This window comes from Loxodonta africana, chromosome 20, assembly GCF_030014295.1.
Source record: "Loxodonta africana isolate mLoxAfr1 chromosome 20, mLoxAfr1.hap2, whole genome shotgun sequence".
Taxonomy (NCBI): domain Eukaryota; kingdom Metazoa; phylum Chordata; class Mammalia; order Proboscidea; family Elephantidae; genus Loxodonta; species Loxodonta africana.
In genome coordinates this window covers 67,231,973-67,247,715 of record NC_087361.1, presented here as the reverse complement: position 1 = coordinate 67,247,715, position 15,743 = coordinate 67,231,973, and the positions used below count along the sequence as shown (strand labels likewise).

Sequence of the window (15,743 nt, the reverse complement as noted above, 5' to 3'; positions counted from 1 at the left end):
GCAAACTTCTACTCGGGCTTCAGGCCTCAGGTCAAATATTACCTCCACGGGCGAGCCTCCCACTCCTTCTGGCACTGTGCCAAGACTGTGGGAGATTTTGCCTCACCTCGGTGTGTCCATAGATTCCATCCTTCTGTGAATGACACTCCTCAGACAGAGTTGCCATTTACCTGTTTGCAACTGTAACTCCACTCTACTGAGTCATTAGAGCACAGGGACTATGTCTGAATTTTTTAACAGCTTTATTGAAATATAATTTACATACCAGAGTTCCCCTGTTTAAAGTCTACAATTCAGTGGTTTTTAGTATATTCGTAGAGTTATACAAACACCACTGTAACGTAACCTGGAAACATTTTCATTACCCCAAAAAGAGATATTACACCCACTTCCCTTATCAGCCCTAACAAAAAACCAAACCCACTGCCTTCGAGTCAATTCTGACTCATAGCAACCCTATGGGACAGAGTGGAACTGCCCCACAGGGTTTCCAAGGAGCGCCTCGCTGATTTGAACCTCTGACCTCTTGGTTAGCAGCCGTGGCACTTAACCGCTATGCCACCAGGGTTTCCTATCAGCCCTAGGCAACCGCTACTCTACTTTCAGTCTCTATGCTGTTGTTCTTAGTGGCCGTGGAGTTGGCTCAGACTCATGGCGACCTTGTGTATAAGAGACTAAGATGTCACCCTGTCCTACGCCATCTTCGTGATTTTTGGCATGTTTGAGTCCATTATTGTGGCTATTTTGTCAACTCATCTCACTGAGGGTTTCCTTAGTTTTCCCTGAGCCTCTACCTTACCAAAGATCATGTCCGTTACTAGCAACTGGTCTTTCTTGATGATGTGTCTGAAGTAAGCAAGCCGAAGTCTTGTCATCCTCTCTTCTAAGGAGCATCTTGTTTGTATTTCTTCTAAGACTGATTTGTTTGTTCTTCTAGCAGTTTATGGTATATTCAGTATTCTCTGCCAACACCACAATTTTAATGCGTCAACGCTTCTTCTGTCTTCTTTTTTCATTGTCCAGGTTTTGCATGCCTATGAGGCAATTGAAAAGACCATGGCTTGGGTCAGGCGCATTTTAGTCATCACAATGACATCTTTACTTTTTAAAACTTTGAAGAAGTCTTTTGGAGCAGATTTGTCTCTGTAGATTTGTCCTTTCTGAGGATTTCATATAAATAGTGTCACGTTTATCCATTTTTGGTATAGCCTGTTCTGACTGTCAGTAGGTGCTCAGGAAATGCTTGTTCAATGAAGGAATAAATGTATGCAAGATTGAGAAACTGCACCAAGTGGGGAACACTTTTGAACACTGGATTAAAAGCCAGAAGACCAGCACGCTAGTCCTGGTTCTGTCATGAATTGCTCTGTAACCAGTGGTAAATCACTTGGATTTTCTGAATCTCAGCTTTCTAATCTAACAAGTAGGGATAACAGTACCTGCCCTTCCTATCTCAAAGGTTATGAGGAGTACAAAAGAGAAAATTCACTTAGAAGTATTCTGTATATTCTCAACATGCTGTACAGGTGTAAGAATAATCTTTTTACTGTAACCCTTTGAAATGCCTGTAATAGTATCACTTACTATGCCAGTGACAGGAGAAGACAGGGTGACACAGTGCTAGTCTAAAGGGCCTGACCATTGGACATCCCATCCCTCTTCCCTCCTCCTGGAGCAACTGCAGCTAAGACATGGAAAAAAACAAATAGAACCAAGCCCGTTGCTGTTGAGTTAATTACGACTCATGGTGACCCTATAGGACAGAGTAGAACCGTCCCATAGGGTTCCCAAGGCTGAAATCTTTACGGAATCTGACTGCCAAATCTTTCTCCTGCAGGTGGCTTCCAACTGCTGACCTTTTGGTTAGCAGCCAAGTGCTTAATCACTGTGTGAGCAGGGCTCCCTTAGACATGGAAAAAGGCTAAGAAAATGCCCAAGTATCTCACATTCATGATCATAAAATTTCTCAGCCAACATGGGGAGGTCAAAAGCTGTTTTAGAGTGAGGGCTAAACTCATTTCACTGGAACAAAAATGGTGATGTAACTTTCTCTTATCTCCTTGCCCTCAGGGACTCCTAATTAGTATGCTCATTACCTCTTTTCTGTGGGGCATTTTCATCAATCAGAAAGAATGAGAATTTAGGCTTGAGGGTGAGCTCTTTGTTGCCTCATCTAGGAGTAGAGAAAAGAAAGATACTTCCCTATCCTGGTTGACTTTTTTTTCTCTCTCCACAGGTTTAGGAGAATTTGTAGGGGGTGTGGATTGTGGCTAGATTTATTTCTTACGTGGAAAATTCAGACTCTGCAGAGAGACACATGACAGAAGTGGTATGAGATTATCAGAATAAAACTCATAAATGCAATAAGGAGCATTTGAGAAAAATTGGCCTGGTAAGTTAAGGTTTATTCCCAGATGACTCCCACCACCCAACTCAATATTTTTGTAAAGGAACCTCCCCAAGTTCCATCCCATCATAGAGATTAGAAGAGTTTCATGTCTTAGTCTGGTCCAGGATGTAATTCAGATAAAAAGACATAGATTTGGACAAAAAGGTCAGCCTTTAATTTCTCCAATTTCTCAAAGTCAGAGACTTTGGGCATCCCCAGGGGTGTACCAATCCTCAACATCGTCTCCCACCCAGGAGCCTTTGGACACTGCTTTCTAAGTTGCCACCTTCTGTTTGTTTCCACTCTCTCCCCATTCATCAGTCTATTACTTCCTCCCCAATAAGGGCTACCTCCTTATCCTTCTGTGTTCCTATTGCAGCTCTTCCCCCAACCCATTGCTCTCAGACTTGTTCTTCTAGTCCATGGTTTCTTAACCTCAGCACTGTTGACATCATAGAGATTAGAAGAGCTTTAGGTATTAGCTTGGTCCGGTTGGATAATTCTTTGTTGTTGGGAGCTGTCCTGTGCATCGTAAGATGTTTAGGAGCATCCCTGGTTCATTCCACTACATGTCAGCAGCACCCTCAGAGTTCTGAGAACCCAAAATGGCTCCAGACATTGCCGAATACTCTCTGGGGGTAAATTGCCCAGTTAAGAACCATTGCTTTAGACCTTTCTCTCTTAGAGCCATCATTTGTCAGCATTTACTATGTGCCAGGCACTGGGGTAAGCCTTTCGTTTGTTTTATGTAGATGCTTCTCAAACTTTAATGCATATAAGAATCACTTTAGGATGTGTTAAAATACACATTCTGATTGAGTAGTTTTGGGGAAGTGCCTGAAATTCTGCATTTCTAACAAGCTCCTAGATACTGCTGTTGTTGCTGGGCCATGGACCACACTTCGAGTAGCACGACTTTATGTCATTGTATCCTTGCGGACCTGTGCGGACTCTACAGATTAGGAAACTGAAGCTCAGGGAACAAGTCAGTGGCTCAATCACTCTTGAATCCAGGTCTGCCTCCAAAGCTAGTGCTCATAACCAAGGTTACTGAGTCAACCTTGACGTTGGGCCAAGGCCCCTGAGTTCTCTCCTTGCCCTCCCTTCTCAGGTAATGGTACTGTGTAAACTCATCAGATGTTGAGCCTCGGGAACGTGTTTGCCTGGAAAATCCATATTATATTATTCCTTCCTTAGAAATCATGAGCTACCCGTGTCCAGGGTGAATGTCCTGGAGCCTTCTAAGGTGAAACCATTACCTCCTGCGTCTGTTCCAGCCTGCCCGTTACAGCTCATCTCTCAGGCCTTCCTTGACTTTCAGTAGATAGTAGTCTAGGACTGCAGCTGCCCTGGAGGCTCACTTTCCCTCTCAGGTTCCTTCTCAGCTATCTATTCACTCCGCCCCACTCCTGCCCCCTTTTTTCTATTGCCCAACACTCCTACCTGGTCTTCTTTCCTTTCTTATCACTGCCTCTAGGTATCTTCTTCACATCTATTGGGTAAACTTGACTTATGGCGACCTCATGCAAGTCAGAGCAAACCTGTGCTCCACAGGGTTTTCAGTGGCTGGCTTTTTAGAAGCAGATCACCAGGGCTTTCTTTTGCATGCCTTTGGATGGAGAATTTGAACCTGCAAACTTTCAGTCAGCAGACAAGCATGTTAACGACTTGTACCACCCAGGGACTCCCTTCCTACAGTACTTTCGGATTTTCAGTAATGTCCTAGATCTCGAAAAGGAAAAAAGAATGTGATGTGGGTCCCCGCCTAGGGCTAGAGGACAAGACTCAGGACCTCCAGGAGCAAAGGAGGCAAACTCAGTCCCTGTGGTGCCAGCAGCAGGCCAGGCTGTGGGTCGGGGGCTGCACACAAGCACATTGTTTGCTTAAAAAACCAAACAACGTGTGTGAGTGATGGAGGGAGGGGATGCTGGTGCCAGAGCGACTGGGAAGGGTCTTCAAAGAGGCTATTCTTCCCAGCATCCTCTTTTTTTTCTTCTCCACTGAGCTGGAGACAGTTATCCTGCCCTGTGCATCATATTCCTACCCCATTTCTCTTTCCCAGGCCTAGGTTTTAAAAAGATCTTTAGAATGTTTGTGCGGAAAGGTGATTTAGGTGGCCAAACTTTTTCTGTAAAGGGCCAGGTAGTAACTGTGTTAGGCTTTGCTGGCCATATGGTCTCCTCGCAGCTATTCATCTCTGCCTTTGTAGTGCAAACACAGCCAGGGACAGTAAGGGAATGAATGCGAGTGGCTGTGTGGCAATAAAACTTAATTTAAATTTCATGTGTCAGAAAATATGATTCTTCTTTTGATTTTTTTTCCAATTATTTAAAAATGTAAAACCTATTTTTAGCTCACAGGACTAAGCTATTCTTAGCTTAGCAGAGGTGGGCTGAATTTGGCCCGTGCGCTGTAATTTGCCAATCCCTCATTTGGAATCCAGTGTTTCCCAAAATGTGTTCCCCAGGGACCACGGTCAAATGCTTATGGGAAATGCTGAGTTAAAGTTTAACACACACATACACACCTCACCACCACCATCACCAGCGTGGGACTGCTCAGAGCCTTGTATTCTCAGGAGTGTTACACATTTCCAAGAGGGGCTAACACGTGCCAAGATTCTTTAATTTACCTATGAAATCCTTTTTTCATGGAATGTCTTGCAAAGCTAGTATTCCTCAAGGCTAGATTCTGTGGAATATGCTTTGGGAAACACTGCTCCAGTTAACCACCCCCCCTCCCCGCGCCCCGCCGCGTTATACATGGATGCTTCAAGGAAAGGGCTAGCCAGCAAGCATGATATGCACTGGCTTGCACTGAGCAAGATATGCTTGGGTTTAATTGCATTTACTTGCTAATCTGTGCTGAGCAATTTCACAAGGGTTTCACCACATCTTTGATTGATGGCAAGGCAAAATTGGGACCGTGCATACCTTGCTTATTGTTGTTGAAGTGCCTTGCTGGCTGGAGATGTGACCAGGTCTCTTGACATGATGTCACACTGCTGCATTCCCTGGGCTACCCCAAGGCACAGGTCAAGGCCAGCCCACCAGGCAATGGGACTCCAGGCAAGACCCCTAGATTTTCGGGCCAGCCACGTACACTTTTCTCTATCTTCCTGGTTTCCAGGAGCTAAGGTGGGGCATATTTTAGCTGAAAGCTTATACCCTAGGAACTGTGAGTAGCTGCATGTTGGGAAGCATTCCCGAAATTCCTGGCCTGAGGGCTTAAGGGAGAGGTGCTCGCTGGCTACCCTTAGCCTCTGGGCTTCCTTCCCACCATTACCCATTGCCATCAAGTAGATTCCGACTCCTAGTGACCCTATAGGACAGAGTAGAACTGTCTCATAGGGTTTCCAAGGAGCAGGTGGTGGATTCGAACTGCCGACCTTTCAGTTAGCAGCCGAATGCTTAACCACTGTGTCACCAGGGCTCCTTCCCATCATTAGCAGGGCATAATTATGGAATTATTTTGGCAGGAATGGAGGCTGGTGTACTCTGCACAGTAATAACATACTTATATGCGTGCACATAGAGTTTACAGAACACGTCTGTGTCATTTTTGCATTTGCTTCTTACACCTGCCCACTGCGGGAGGGAGGCCGGCTATTTTACTTTAAAAAAAAATTTTTTTTTTTTTATAGATGCAGAACCTGAGTCTCAGGGAAGCCAGGAGAATTTCCCCAGGTCATACAGCCAGTGGCAGAAACAGAACTTGGACCCAGGTCCCATCCCACCTCAGGTGCTGCCTTCTCCGTTGCTCCATTGTCTTGAAGAGAAAGGTGACAAGGCAGTGAAGTAATTCTCTAAGAAAGCATGACCAATTTCCCTTTCTCCACCTCCCTCTCCCTCCTCCACCCTTCCAGCCCCCATATATACCAATCCCCACAAAGTCTTGCTTGCCTGCACTCTCCTACTTTTCAATTGACTTCCTCGGCTGGGACAGGAACCCTCTACCCACAGGTACATCCCTGAGAGGTGAAGAGAGGGTGCCTGCCCAACTTTCCCGGTTGTAAGAATCAGCCACCTCCAAACAGCTAGCCCTCGAGCGTCATTTCCAGCACCTGCGGTGAGCAATGTGTTCTCAGTATTTTGCTTTGCAGCATTAGGGTACTGTCTTACTTGGGAATGGAGGCTGAGGGGTGACAGAAGTCAGCTTTTTGAGTGTGGCTATAGATGAAGAGCTGCTTTCTCCAATGTAACACCAAGAGGGATTTAGGCTGGATGGGAGGAGGAATCTCCTGGCCAGGAAAATTAGGAGACCCAGGGATGAATTTTCAAGACAGACCACAAAGTGGATGGAGTTCAAAAGAGGAGAATCAAAAGACTTTGAGGGAGACAGCTGAAGACAGAGGATAATGGACTCGACCCTGGGTAGCACTTATCTAGCCCAGGTGTTGGCAGTAATCCCAAAGACAGGTCTTCTCTGGTCTTCCTGCCCACTCTATGGATGGAAGACTGAGTTTCTTCAGTTTTTAGACCAGTGCCTGGAATAAAGAAGTTTCTTAAATGGTTGCTTAAAGAAGTAAGAAAGGAGGGCGGGAGAAAGGGAAGGAGGAAGGAAGGAAAGAGAGAAGGAAATGGAAGGTCAAGGAAGGCACTGCGTACAGTTATGATAGAATAGATAATGGGTGTTAAATTCCTCTGGCTTGGAGGATCTTTCTACAGTCATTCCCAGTTGGCATCTTAGCTGAAGGTCTGAGGGTGATTCATCTGGAAACATATTTCCTCTCTTTTGTTCAATTACCTGAAAAGTTAATTCTCAGTTGAGGTGGCAGAGTGAGTGTGATTCTGACCTATAGTCTTGTGGCCCTTCCCCGTGGGTCAGGTTAACCCCTTGGTCCCCTCACAAAGAGGAGTCAGGAATGGGGCTCTCCTGGGGGTGGGGTGTACATGGAGACATAAGGGCCAAACATAGACAAGCAAATGCCCACTTAGCGTTCTCTGCCCTCCCGAGTTAGGGCTCCCTAGCCGTGGTCTTTGGCACATCACAACCCACTGAACTTCTTGACTCTTCCTGGTCCTGTTCTGACTAGCAGGTTGGAGGCCAGAGAGAACTATATGGAGCAAGGAAAGAAGTGCAGGGGGTGTGATATGAATGGGCTTGGTGGGAGGGCAAGACCAGAAAGACCCCACTCAGCATACCCCAGCAAGGCCACATGTCTCTCATGTAACACCAGGAACTCACCCTACTCTCAGGCCTCCCATCTGCATGCCCCAAGGCTGACCTTGGCAGAGCCAAGGAGCATTACTGTGGGGCATATCACTGTGTACAGAGTTTGTACCTGGAGAAGGCCACACGTGGGCTCGGTGGGCCTGCCTCAGTGGGGATTCCTCCCTTTTTTCAGCAGGAGCCTTCCGGGCCTTCCTTCATTGTAGATGGGCTCTCGAGTGCAGATGGCCACCCTCCCCTGCTTGAGTGTGTTCCTGCTTCTCTGGAGCCAGGTGCCAAGGGTCCAAGGCCAAGAATTCCGATTTGGGCCCTGCCGAGTGCAGGGAGTAGAGCTCCAGGGACTGAGGAGGGCCTTCTGGACCATGAAGGACACTGTGGTGAGTGCAGAGTTGTCCTGGACCCAGCCATGGGGATACTGTGGGCAGAGGACAGCATTTTATGATGGTGGAGCCCTCTGCAGCTTGCTAATCATTTTCCTAAACAAGAACTCTGTAAGGTCAGATGGCATCATAAGCCCCGTTTTCCACAAGAAACCTAGGCTCAGAAAGATGCAGTCGGTCTATAATAAAGTAAATAGAGCCCAAGGGGAGTAAAGAAGGGAGCCTGATACAACCAGGGGGACATGAGACACTCCCACCCTAGAAGTCGTGGACAATCCTTTGAGACTCGCTAGAGTTTTCATCACTGCTTTACGAGGCTGTTCCCACACACTTAGGCCTTGGCTAAAGGTAGAAAGAATGGCTAATCCTGAGGCCTACTGGGGACGATGTCCAGTGTGACCATGAATCTCCCTGGTTCTGAAAGTGATCCAGTACATGTCCTCACAAATGCCCTGAACTCCTTAAATGATGATTCAGATGCTAGGGGTTTGGAAAAAGAGGGGGCTTGATGAGGCAGCCTAGCGGGAGAGGAGAACTGCAGACTTGCGGACAGGACACCTGGGTGTGATCTTGACCTCGAAATGAACCTGGGCAGCAGCTCCCCCCATCCAAGCTTCGTTTCCTTATTTGCACAATGAGGAGGTGAGACAAATGGGCTCGAAGGCACCTTCCTCTCCAAGATGCTTTGACTCTAAACCTGAGGGCTGCGATGAGTAGTCCGGCTGCAGGGAAGTCCAAAGGTGAGAGGCAGCTCAGAGGTGTGGCCGATCACCACCTATGGAACACTGATGACAGATCCTGCCCTTAGGGGTCCTTAAAGGAAATAGGCTTGTTTCCTCCTAGTCTGGGACAACCAAAGGATTCAGACAGGTCCCTCATCAAGTCCATTTTCAGGCTCCAGAGCTCCTGGGATTGTGTTTTCCCTTGGGGTCAAGCTTTGTGGTTTTCTGTGCCTGGAACCTTGTACTCTCTCCTTATGGCCAGCCCAGCACAGCCCTCCTTGGTTCCTGTTTTTCTCCCTCTGGCCTCTGAAACCTCTCACAGGCTGGATAAACAGCACTCTGGGGAAGCAGCACATGTCTGCATGGTTGGTTTCCATGCTGACCCCCAGCCTGGAGACATCTTTTCTTTCTGTTCCCACAGCAAGCTCAGGACCACAACACAAGTGTCCGCCTGCTGCGGAAGGAGATTCTACAGAACATCTCGGTAATCAGACCTGGGACAGGATCGCCCATCTCTCCGTGTAGCTGGTCCCCTATGGGTGGGGGTGGGGGTTGCCTAGGGGAGGCTGATAAAATCCCTCACTTTTGCCCTGGGCTGACCCTACACAGGACAGTGCTGGGCAGTTAGCCAGGGAATTCAGTCTCTGAGTTATCACTGTGTGATATGTATATTCAGTGTCATGGGAAGAAGGGGTGGGGATTAAGGCTGGTGAACACCTTTCTCAGCTTAGCCAGAGTTGCCATCAATCCTTATTTCTCTTCTGCTTGCCAGTGGGTATCTGCTTAGGTCTACCTTCCCTCTCTTCCATTTGTATCCTTTTCTCACACCCATTACTGTCTTTCTCATTACTCATCAAGTTAGTCAGTGAGCACCAACATACTGAGCCGTGATTGCTGCAAGGCACAAAGCTTCACACAGTGGAGCTGGAGGGGACCTGAGAACAATCCCTGTGTTCCAGGGCATTCATTTTATTTTCTCTTCATTTCTTCTCCTTCCAATCCTTTTCCCCACCAACTCTCAATCACCAAGTTCTGGGTGCTTCTCAGGTCTACCACAGCTCCCCATAGCATGGCCTTGCGTAGTTATGAGAGGCAGTGTGGTGTAGAGGAAGGAATAGTAACCAGGTAGTCAGGAGTTTTGGGAGCTGGGCCTGTGTCTGTCACTGACTGGCTGAGGGACCTTGGGCAAGTCACTTCCTCTCTCTGGGCCTGGGGCTTCTCCTGTAAAACAAAGGCACTGCTCCATGTGGTCCTTTAAGTCCCCTTCAGATTTGATGTTCATCATCATCTCCTAGAAGATCTCTTGACTCTAATGTTTATCTTGCCCTGTGTGACAAACGGGTTGTTCCTCCTGGGGGTCAGAGGGTGGGCAGAGGGCTCCGTAGTAACCCAGACTCTTTTCAGGATGCTGAAAGCTGCTACTTCATCCACTCTTTGCTGGGCTTTTACATGAAAACTGTTTTCAAAAACTACTACAATAAGGCAAATGACCTCAAGATCCTGCAGTCATTTTCTACTCTTGCCAACAACTTTATTGTCATCTCCTCAAAACTGCAGCCCAGTGTGAGTAGAACAGGGCCAGGGCTTGGGCTTACGGGAAACGGTGTGCTTTGAGAATTGTCCCTTGCCTTAGCTGGGCCTGGCTTTTACTCCATAGTAGGGAGTCATGGTGTGCCCTGGAAAGGCACTGGCTTTGTAGACCAACAGCCCTGGGCTCAAGTCCAGGTCTGCTTTTAACTAGGTGGGTGACCGTTTTCAAGATGCTCTCTGAGCTTCAATTTTCCTATCTGCAAAATGGGGATGATCACCCCTACTTTACAGGATTGCTGTGAGAACTAAGGGCAGCAGCGCCTGCCACACGGTAGGGTTTGGCACTGGCTACTCAAGAACCCGGAATTCAGTGCTGTCATCTCAGGCCTTGGGAATGAATCCTTGTGGAATCGCCAGGAATGAGTGGGAGGAGGCTTGCCTCTTCTACCCGACATCAGGCATAACTTCTTTATTTTCTGTTCCCAGGAGGAAAATGAGATGTTCTCTGTCATTAAGAGTGCACACAGGCAGTTTCTGCAGTTCCAGGTGGCTTTTAAAAAGGTAATTTGGCCCCTGAGCTGTCAGTTTGCTCAGACCAGCCTCAACTGTCAAATGAGGGTGCCTCAGAGACTTGATGCAGAGTTAACGCAGGGCTTGCCTAAAAGCCACCTGAATGAGCAAGACCACAGGTACACATTTGCATCAGTTACCATATACCTTGCATTGTTGTTGTTGTTAGGTGCTGTTGAGTCAGTTCTGACTCATAGCGACCCCTATGTACAACAGAACAAAACTCTGCCTGGTCCTGTGGCCTCCTCACAATCATTGCTATGTTTGAACCCATTGTTGCAGCCACTGTGTCAATCCATCTCATTGAGGGTCTTCCATTTTTTCGCTAACTGTTGTTCTCCAGGGACAGATCCTTCCTGATAACGTGTACAAAGTACATGAGACCAAGTTTTGTCATCCTTGCTTCTAAGGAGCATCTGGCTGTACTTCTATCAAAACAGATTTGTTTGTTCCTCCAGCAGTCCATGATGTATTCAATATTTTTCACCAACACTATAATTCAAAGACATCAATCCTTCCTTACTCATTGTTCAGCCTTCAAATGCGTATGAAGCAATTGCAAATACCATGGTCAGGTGTACCTTAGTCCTTGAAATGCCATCTTTACTTTTTAACACTTAAAAAAGGTCTTTGCAGCACATTTGCCCAATGCAATGGGTCATTTGGTTTTTTGACAGCTCCTTCCTTGGGTATTGATGGTACTCTGCATAAGCACCCAAAACTAAGTGGTCTATCAATTTTCAAGTTGAAATGGGTCCCTATAAGTTGGCTTCAGGAGTCCCTGAGTAGTGCAAATGGTTAACATGCTCGGCTACTAACCGAAAAGTTTGAGGTTCAAGCCCACCCAGAGGCACATTGGAGGAAAGGCCTGGCAATCTACTTCCAAAAAATCTGCCATTGAAAACCCTATGGAGCACAGTTCTACTCTGGCACACATGGGGTCTCCACGAGTCAGAACTGACTCTATGGCAACTTTTTTTTTATAAGGTGATTTCACTACTGAGGACTTCGTGAAAGAGTTTTATGGGTACTTGAGCTGGGCAGTTGGAGTCAGAAGTGAGGGAGCAAGCAGGGAGACGTCCCCCCATACATGCCCACAGTATTTTCCACAATGCTCAAATGGCCTAGTTTGGAGAGAGAGAGAAAAAAATTCTGGGTCATTATATTGCTTTTACCCAATTTAAGACATCAAAGAAAATCCACATTTCATTCGCAGACCCCTAAAATGTCATATGAGTTTGATCGTTTTTTCTGAGGCACAGATATATCTGCCTATAAATAAATTGTAAAGAGCTATAACTTTCAATGAAAAGGGACTTCTGTGGCCCTCAGTTTCTTCATCTGCACAGCGGGATCAGGTGGTGGACTCTATGGCCGTGCTAGGATTCTATGGTTCTTGGCGTCAGGGCCCCATATCCCTTTTCTCTTGTTCCTACCCCCTGCCCACTCACTGACCCATTTGTCCTCACTCCTGCAGCAGACAGCACACATAGAGGGGATGTGGTGATGGGCAAGTGAGTTTATCAGAGGCCACCCTGAAAGTGACCCAGCCTACGGTGTGGGCAGTTAGAGGGAAAGAACCTATTCCTGTAACTAACACAGCAGACCTTCAACTCTGCTTTCCTGCAGCTGGACATAGAAGCCGCTCTGACCAAAGCCCTCGGGGAACTGGACATTCTCTTGACCTGGATGGAGAAATACTACCAGCGCTGAATGTCTAGACCAGAACACCTTCCTCGGCTCCGTGTCACTTCACATGGGTGTCCCCTCCTCTGCTGCTCCCTGGGGCACTACAGAACCTCTGCCATTGGCCCCATCTTTGGCCCAGGCCTGTCCTCAAAGACCGCCTTCTTTTAAGTGGCCCCATCGACAGCCACCGAAGGCTCTCTTGGATGCTGTGAATAACCCACAAAGGAGGCTTCTGTATTTATTCCATTCTATTTATTTACTGTCAATGTTTTAATTGATATGATATTTATTCGTGAGACTGTAAATTCTGCAGGGAGGCTTCTCAGGCTTCCTTTGCATCCCCGCAGTACCTGCCATGCTGTGGCGCAGTGGGTGCTGTGCTCAGTAAATAATAAACTGGATTTTTGACCAGGTTTGTGAATTGCCCAGGAACAATGAAGGATGGTGGGTTATGAGCTTGAACTTTAGGGCATGTCTGTGGGAACAAAGCACTGGAGTAGGGGTGAGGGAGCTGATTTCAAATATAAAGGATAACTGACGTAATGTAGGTTAGAGTGCCTGGCAGGAAGCAAGCTCCCACCCAACACTGCATTCCCAGCCTGCACTCCCACCCCCAACCCCTTGTGCCCTCCTTAGCTTCTCCTAGTCATTCTTTCCTTATCTGCCATTTAGAGGGTGCCAGTGTCAAAGCGACACTGCTGATGGTGTCCCTGTACCGGGACATCCTGTCCAATCTGTAAATACATCCTCTGCTAATAAAAGGCAGCAGGACTTAGGGCTGGCAGCCTTTCCTCTCTGTTTCTGGACAAATGCCCTGTGAAGCTGAGTCGTGTGCCTGGGAAAGTCCTCCTTCCTAATAGCGGGACTTGGCACTCTATTGTAAAGCTCGGGCTAAACTTTGTGGTTGACTTAAATCCAAAAATACAGTGTCTGTGACCTTGCTCCAAAAACCCCAAACAGAAAAAGTATATGTAGGAGGCGGGATGTCTCTTCTCCCCTGATGGAAATTCAATTGCCCCTGGTCCTCCAGGAACCCAGACTACTTTCCTCCCCACCTCGCTATAAGTTATCTGGACCTGGCGGAGAGACGAGGTAGATTTCTGAAAATAGAGAGGTGTAATGATTTTGGGCAAAGGGGTGCAGGAATAGCCCAGCGTTAAGATAAACGCACAAAGATCAGTGCCAGGCTACCACGAGGGATGAGGAGATGACAAAGACTAGGCTAGAAGAGGAGAAATGCTGGGGGCAGGGCACTCGTGGGCATCAAGGCAGGGTAACTTGGAGTGAAGAGGGTTTATGTAGAGAAGTTGTCCCCTTCTTGGGCCTAACTTTGATGTAGCTTGGCTTCCATTAACCAGGGAACTGATGGGGGTCAGCAATGCTAAATGCACTGAGCACTGCCAAGCATGGTTCTGTTTAGAAACCTTTGTTACATCAAAATAAATAGCCCTTTCTGGAGGACTCAAGGCAAGTGGAAAATCACTGGCAAGGGCCAGCCTTAGACTCAGGGTAAAGACGTTCCCAGGGGTGTGTCCATACCAGTCCCTTCCTAGCTTCCAGGCAGAGGCGCATCCCCACGAAGCAGCCCAGGCCTCCTACTTGTGTGAGGTCTAAGCCTGGGAAGGGATCCTGAAGCAACAGCTCTGCCTACACTCCAGCCTGATGCTATGTGGTCTAGAGCAAGGTAGCAGGGCCCTGCAATCAAGGACACTGAGGAAATACTCTGCAAATCCCACAGCCTGGAAAGGAAGTAGATGGCATCGGGACAAATGCCCTGTATGCCTGGAGCCAACCTGACTACCACCCCAAACCAAACCCACTCTGTTGAGTTGATTCTGACTCATGGTAACCCTACAGGACAGAGAAGAACTGTCCCATAGAGTTTCCAAGGGTGTAAATCTTTACAGAAGCAGACAGGCACATCTTTCCCCTTGGGGAGCAGCGGCTGGTGGGTTTGAATTGCTGACCTTTCCTTTAGTAGCCAAGTGCTTAACTGTGCCATCAGGGCCCCTTCATTTTTTTTTTTTTTTAATAATTTTTATTGTGCTTTAAGTGAAAGTTTACAGATCAAGTCAGTATCTCACACAAAAACTTATACACACCTTGCTACATACTCCCAATTACTCTCCTCCTAATGAGACAGCCTGCTGCCTCCCTTCACTCTTTCTTCTCATGTCCATTTCACCACCTTCTAAACCCCTCTACCCTCTCGTCTCCGATCCAGGCAGGAGATGCCAACTTGGTCTCAAATGTCCACCTGATCCAAGAAGCTCACTAGTACCCCTCTCCAACCCATTGTCCAGTCCAATCCATGTCTGAAGAGTTGGCTTCAGGAATGGTCCCTGTCTTGGGCCAACAGAAGGTCTGTGGGTCATGACCACCGGGGACCTTCTAGTCTCAGTCTAGTCTTAAGTCTGGTCTTTTTACGAGAATTTAGGGTCTGCATCCCACTGCCCTCCTGCTCCCTCAGGGGTTCTCTGTTGTGTTCCCTGTCAGGGCAGTCATCAGTTGTAGCCGGGCACCATCTAGTTCTTCTGGTCTCAGGATGATGTAGCTTCTGGTTCATGTGGCCCTTTCTGTCTCTTGGGCTCATAATTACCTTGTGTCCTTGGTATTCTTCATTCTCCTTTGATCCAGGTGGGTCGAGACCAATTGATGCATCTTAGATGGCTGCTTGCTACAGGGCCCCTTCTTGACCTTCTGTGCAAGAGGAGCTGGGGACAGAGCTACTTGGGGCAGACAGACTGGGGACTAGTGTCGATGTGGGCATTGGGAGGTGACGGGGCCCTGAGAGGTGACAGGGACTCCAAGGACCAATGGAACAGGTGTTGAATTCAGCAGACAGGTGAGACTCATTGGCACAAAGGCCTGGACCTGGGAGGACAGCTGGGGAGGTGGGTCAGGCAGGAAATGTTGATGTAGTCATCTGAATTGTAATCCTCCATCTTGGCAGGAGGCTGGTGGTAGCAACTCACATATTCACAGCTGGCCTTCAGGGATGGGGCATGGAACCAGGGAGCTTCAGGTACCTGGGAACAACCAAAGACGCATTACTGGATCTGGCAGGGTGATTTTAGTATCTGCCCAGGTGGAGCTCCGCAGTGGGCAATGGGGACATGTGCCTGGTTGCTGACTTCCAGAAGGCAAAGACACAGAGGTGGCTGAGCTCCACCAAGTGGCCCAGCCCTGGGGATTCTCAGGGCAGCATCTGACTCGTAGTGGAAAAGACTTAGATCTAATGTGGCCAGGAAATGCCTTAAATGGGGCTTAAGCTACGGTCACATGGCTCAT

General features: G+C 47.7%; 2 protein-coding genes across 5 annotated transcripts in view; one reads left to right on the top strand and one right to left on the bottom strand.

Moving 5' to 3' along the window:
• Positions 1 to 5,151: 5,151 nt before the first annotated feature.
• The window catches only part of FCMR (Fc mu receptor), a 30,189-nt gene continuing 19,597 nt past the window's right edge, over positions 5,152 to 15,743 (bottom strand). For 2 of the 4 annotated variants that reach the window (XM_064273277.1, XM_023548366.2), the window contains exon 7: positions 5,152 to 15,481. In XM_064273277.1, the coding sequence (XP_064129347.1) occupies positions 15,305 to 15,481 (177 nt within the window). In that variant the 3' untranslated portion in view covers positions 5,152 to 15,304. The remainder of the gene's footprint in view (positions 15,482 to 15,743) is intronic. The other 2 variants (XM_023548364.2, XM_023548365.2) reach the window with 1 other exon arrangement.
• Positions 7,768 to 12,681, top strand: IL24 (interleukin 24). The gene is made up of 5 exons (XM_003410130.4): positions 7,768 to 7,938; positions 9,085 to 9,147; positions 10,068 to 10,226; positions 10,680 to 10,754; positions 12,393 to 12,681. The coding sequence occupies exons 1-5, from the start codon at positions 7,768 to 7,770 to the stop codon at positions 12,474 to 12,476; spliced, it is 552 nt and encodes a 183-aa protein (XP_003410178.3). The 3' UTR covers positions 12,477 to 12,681.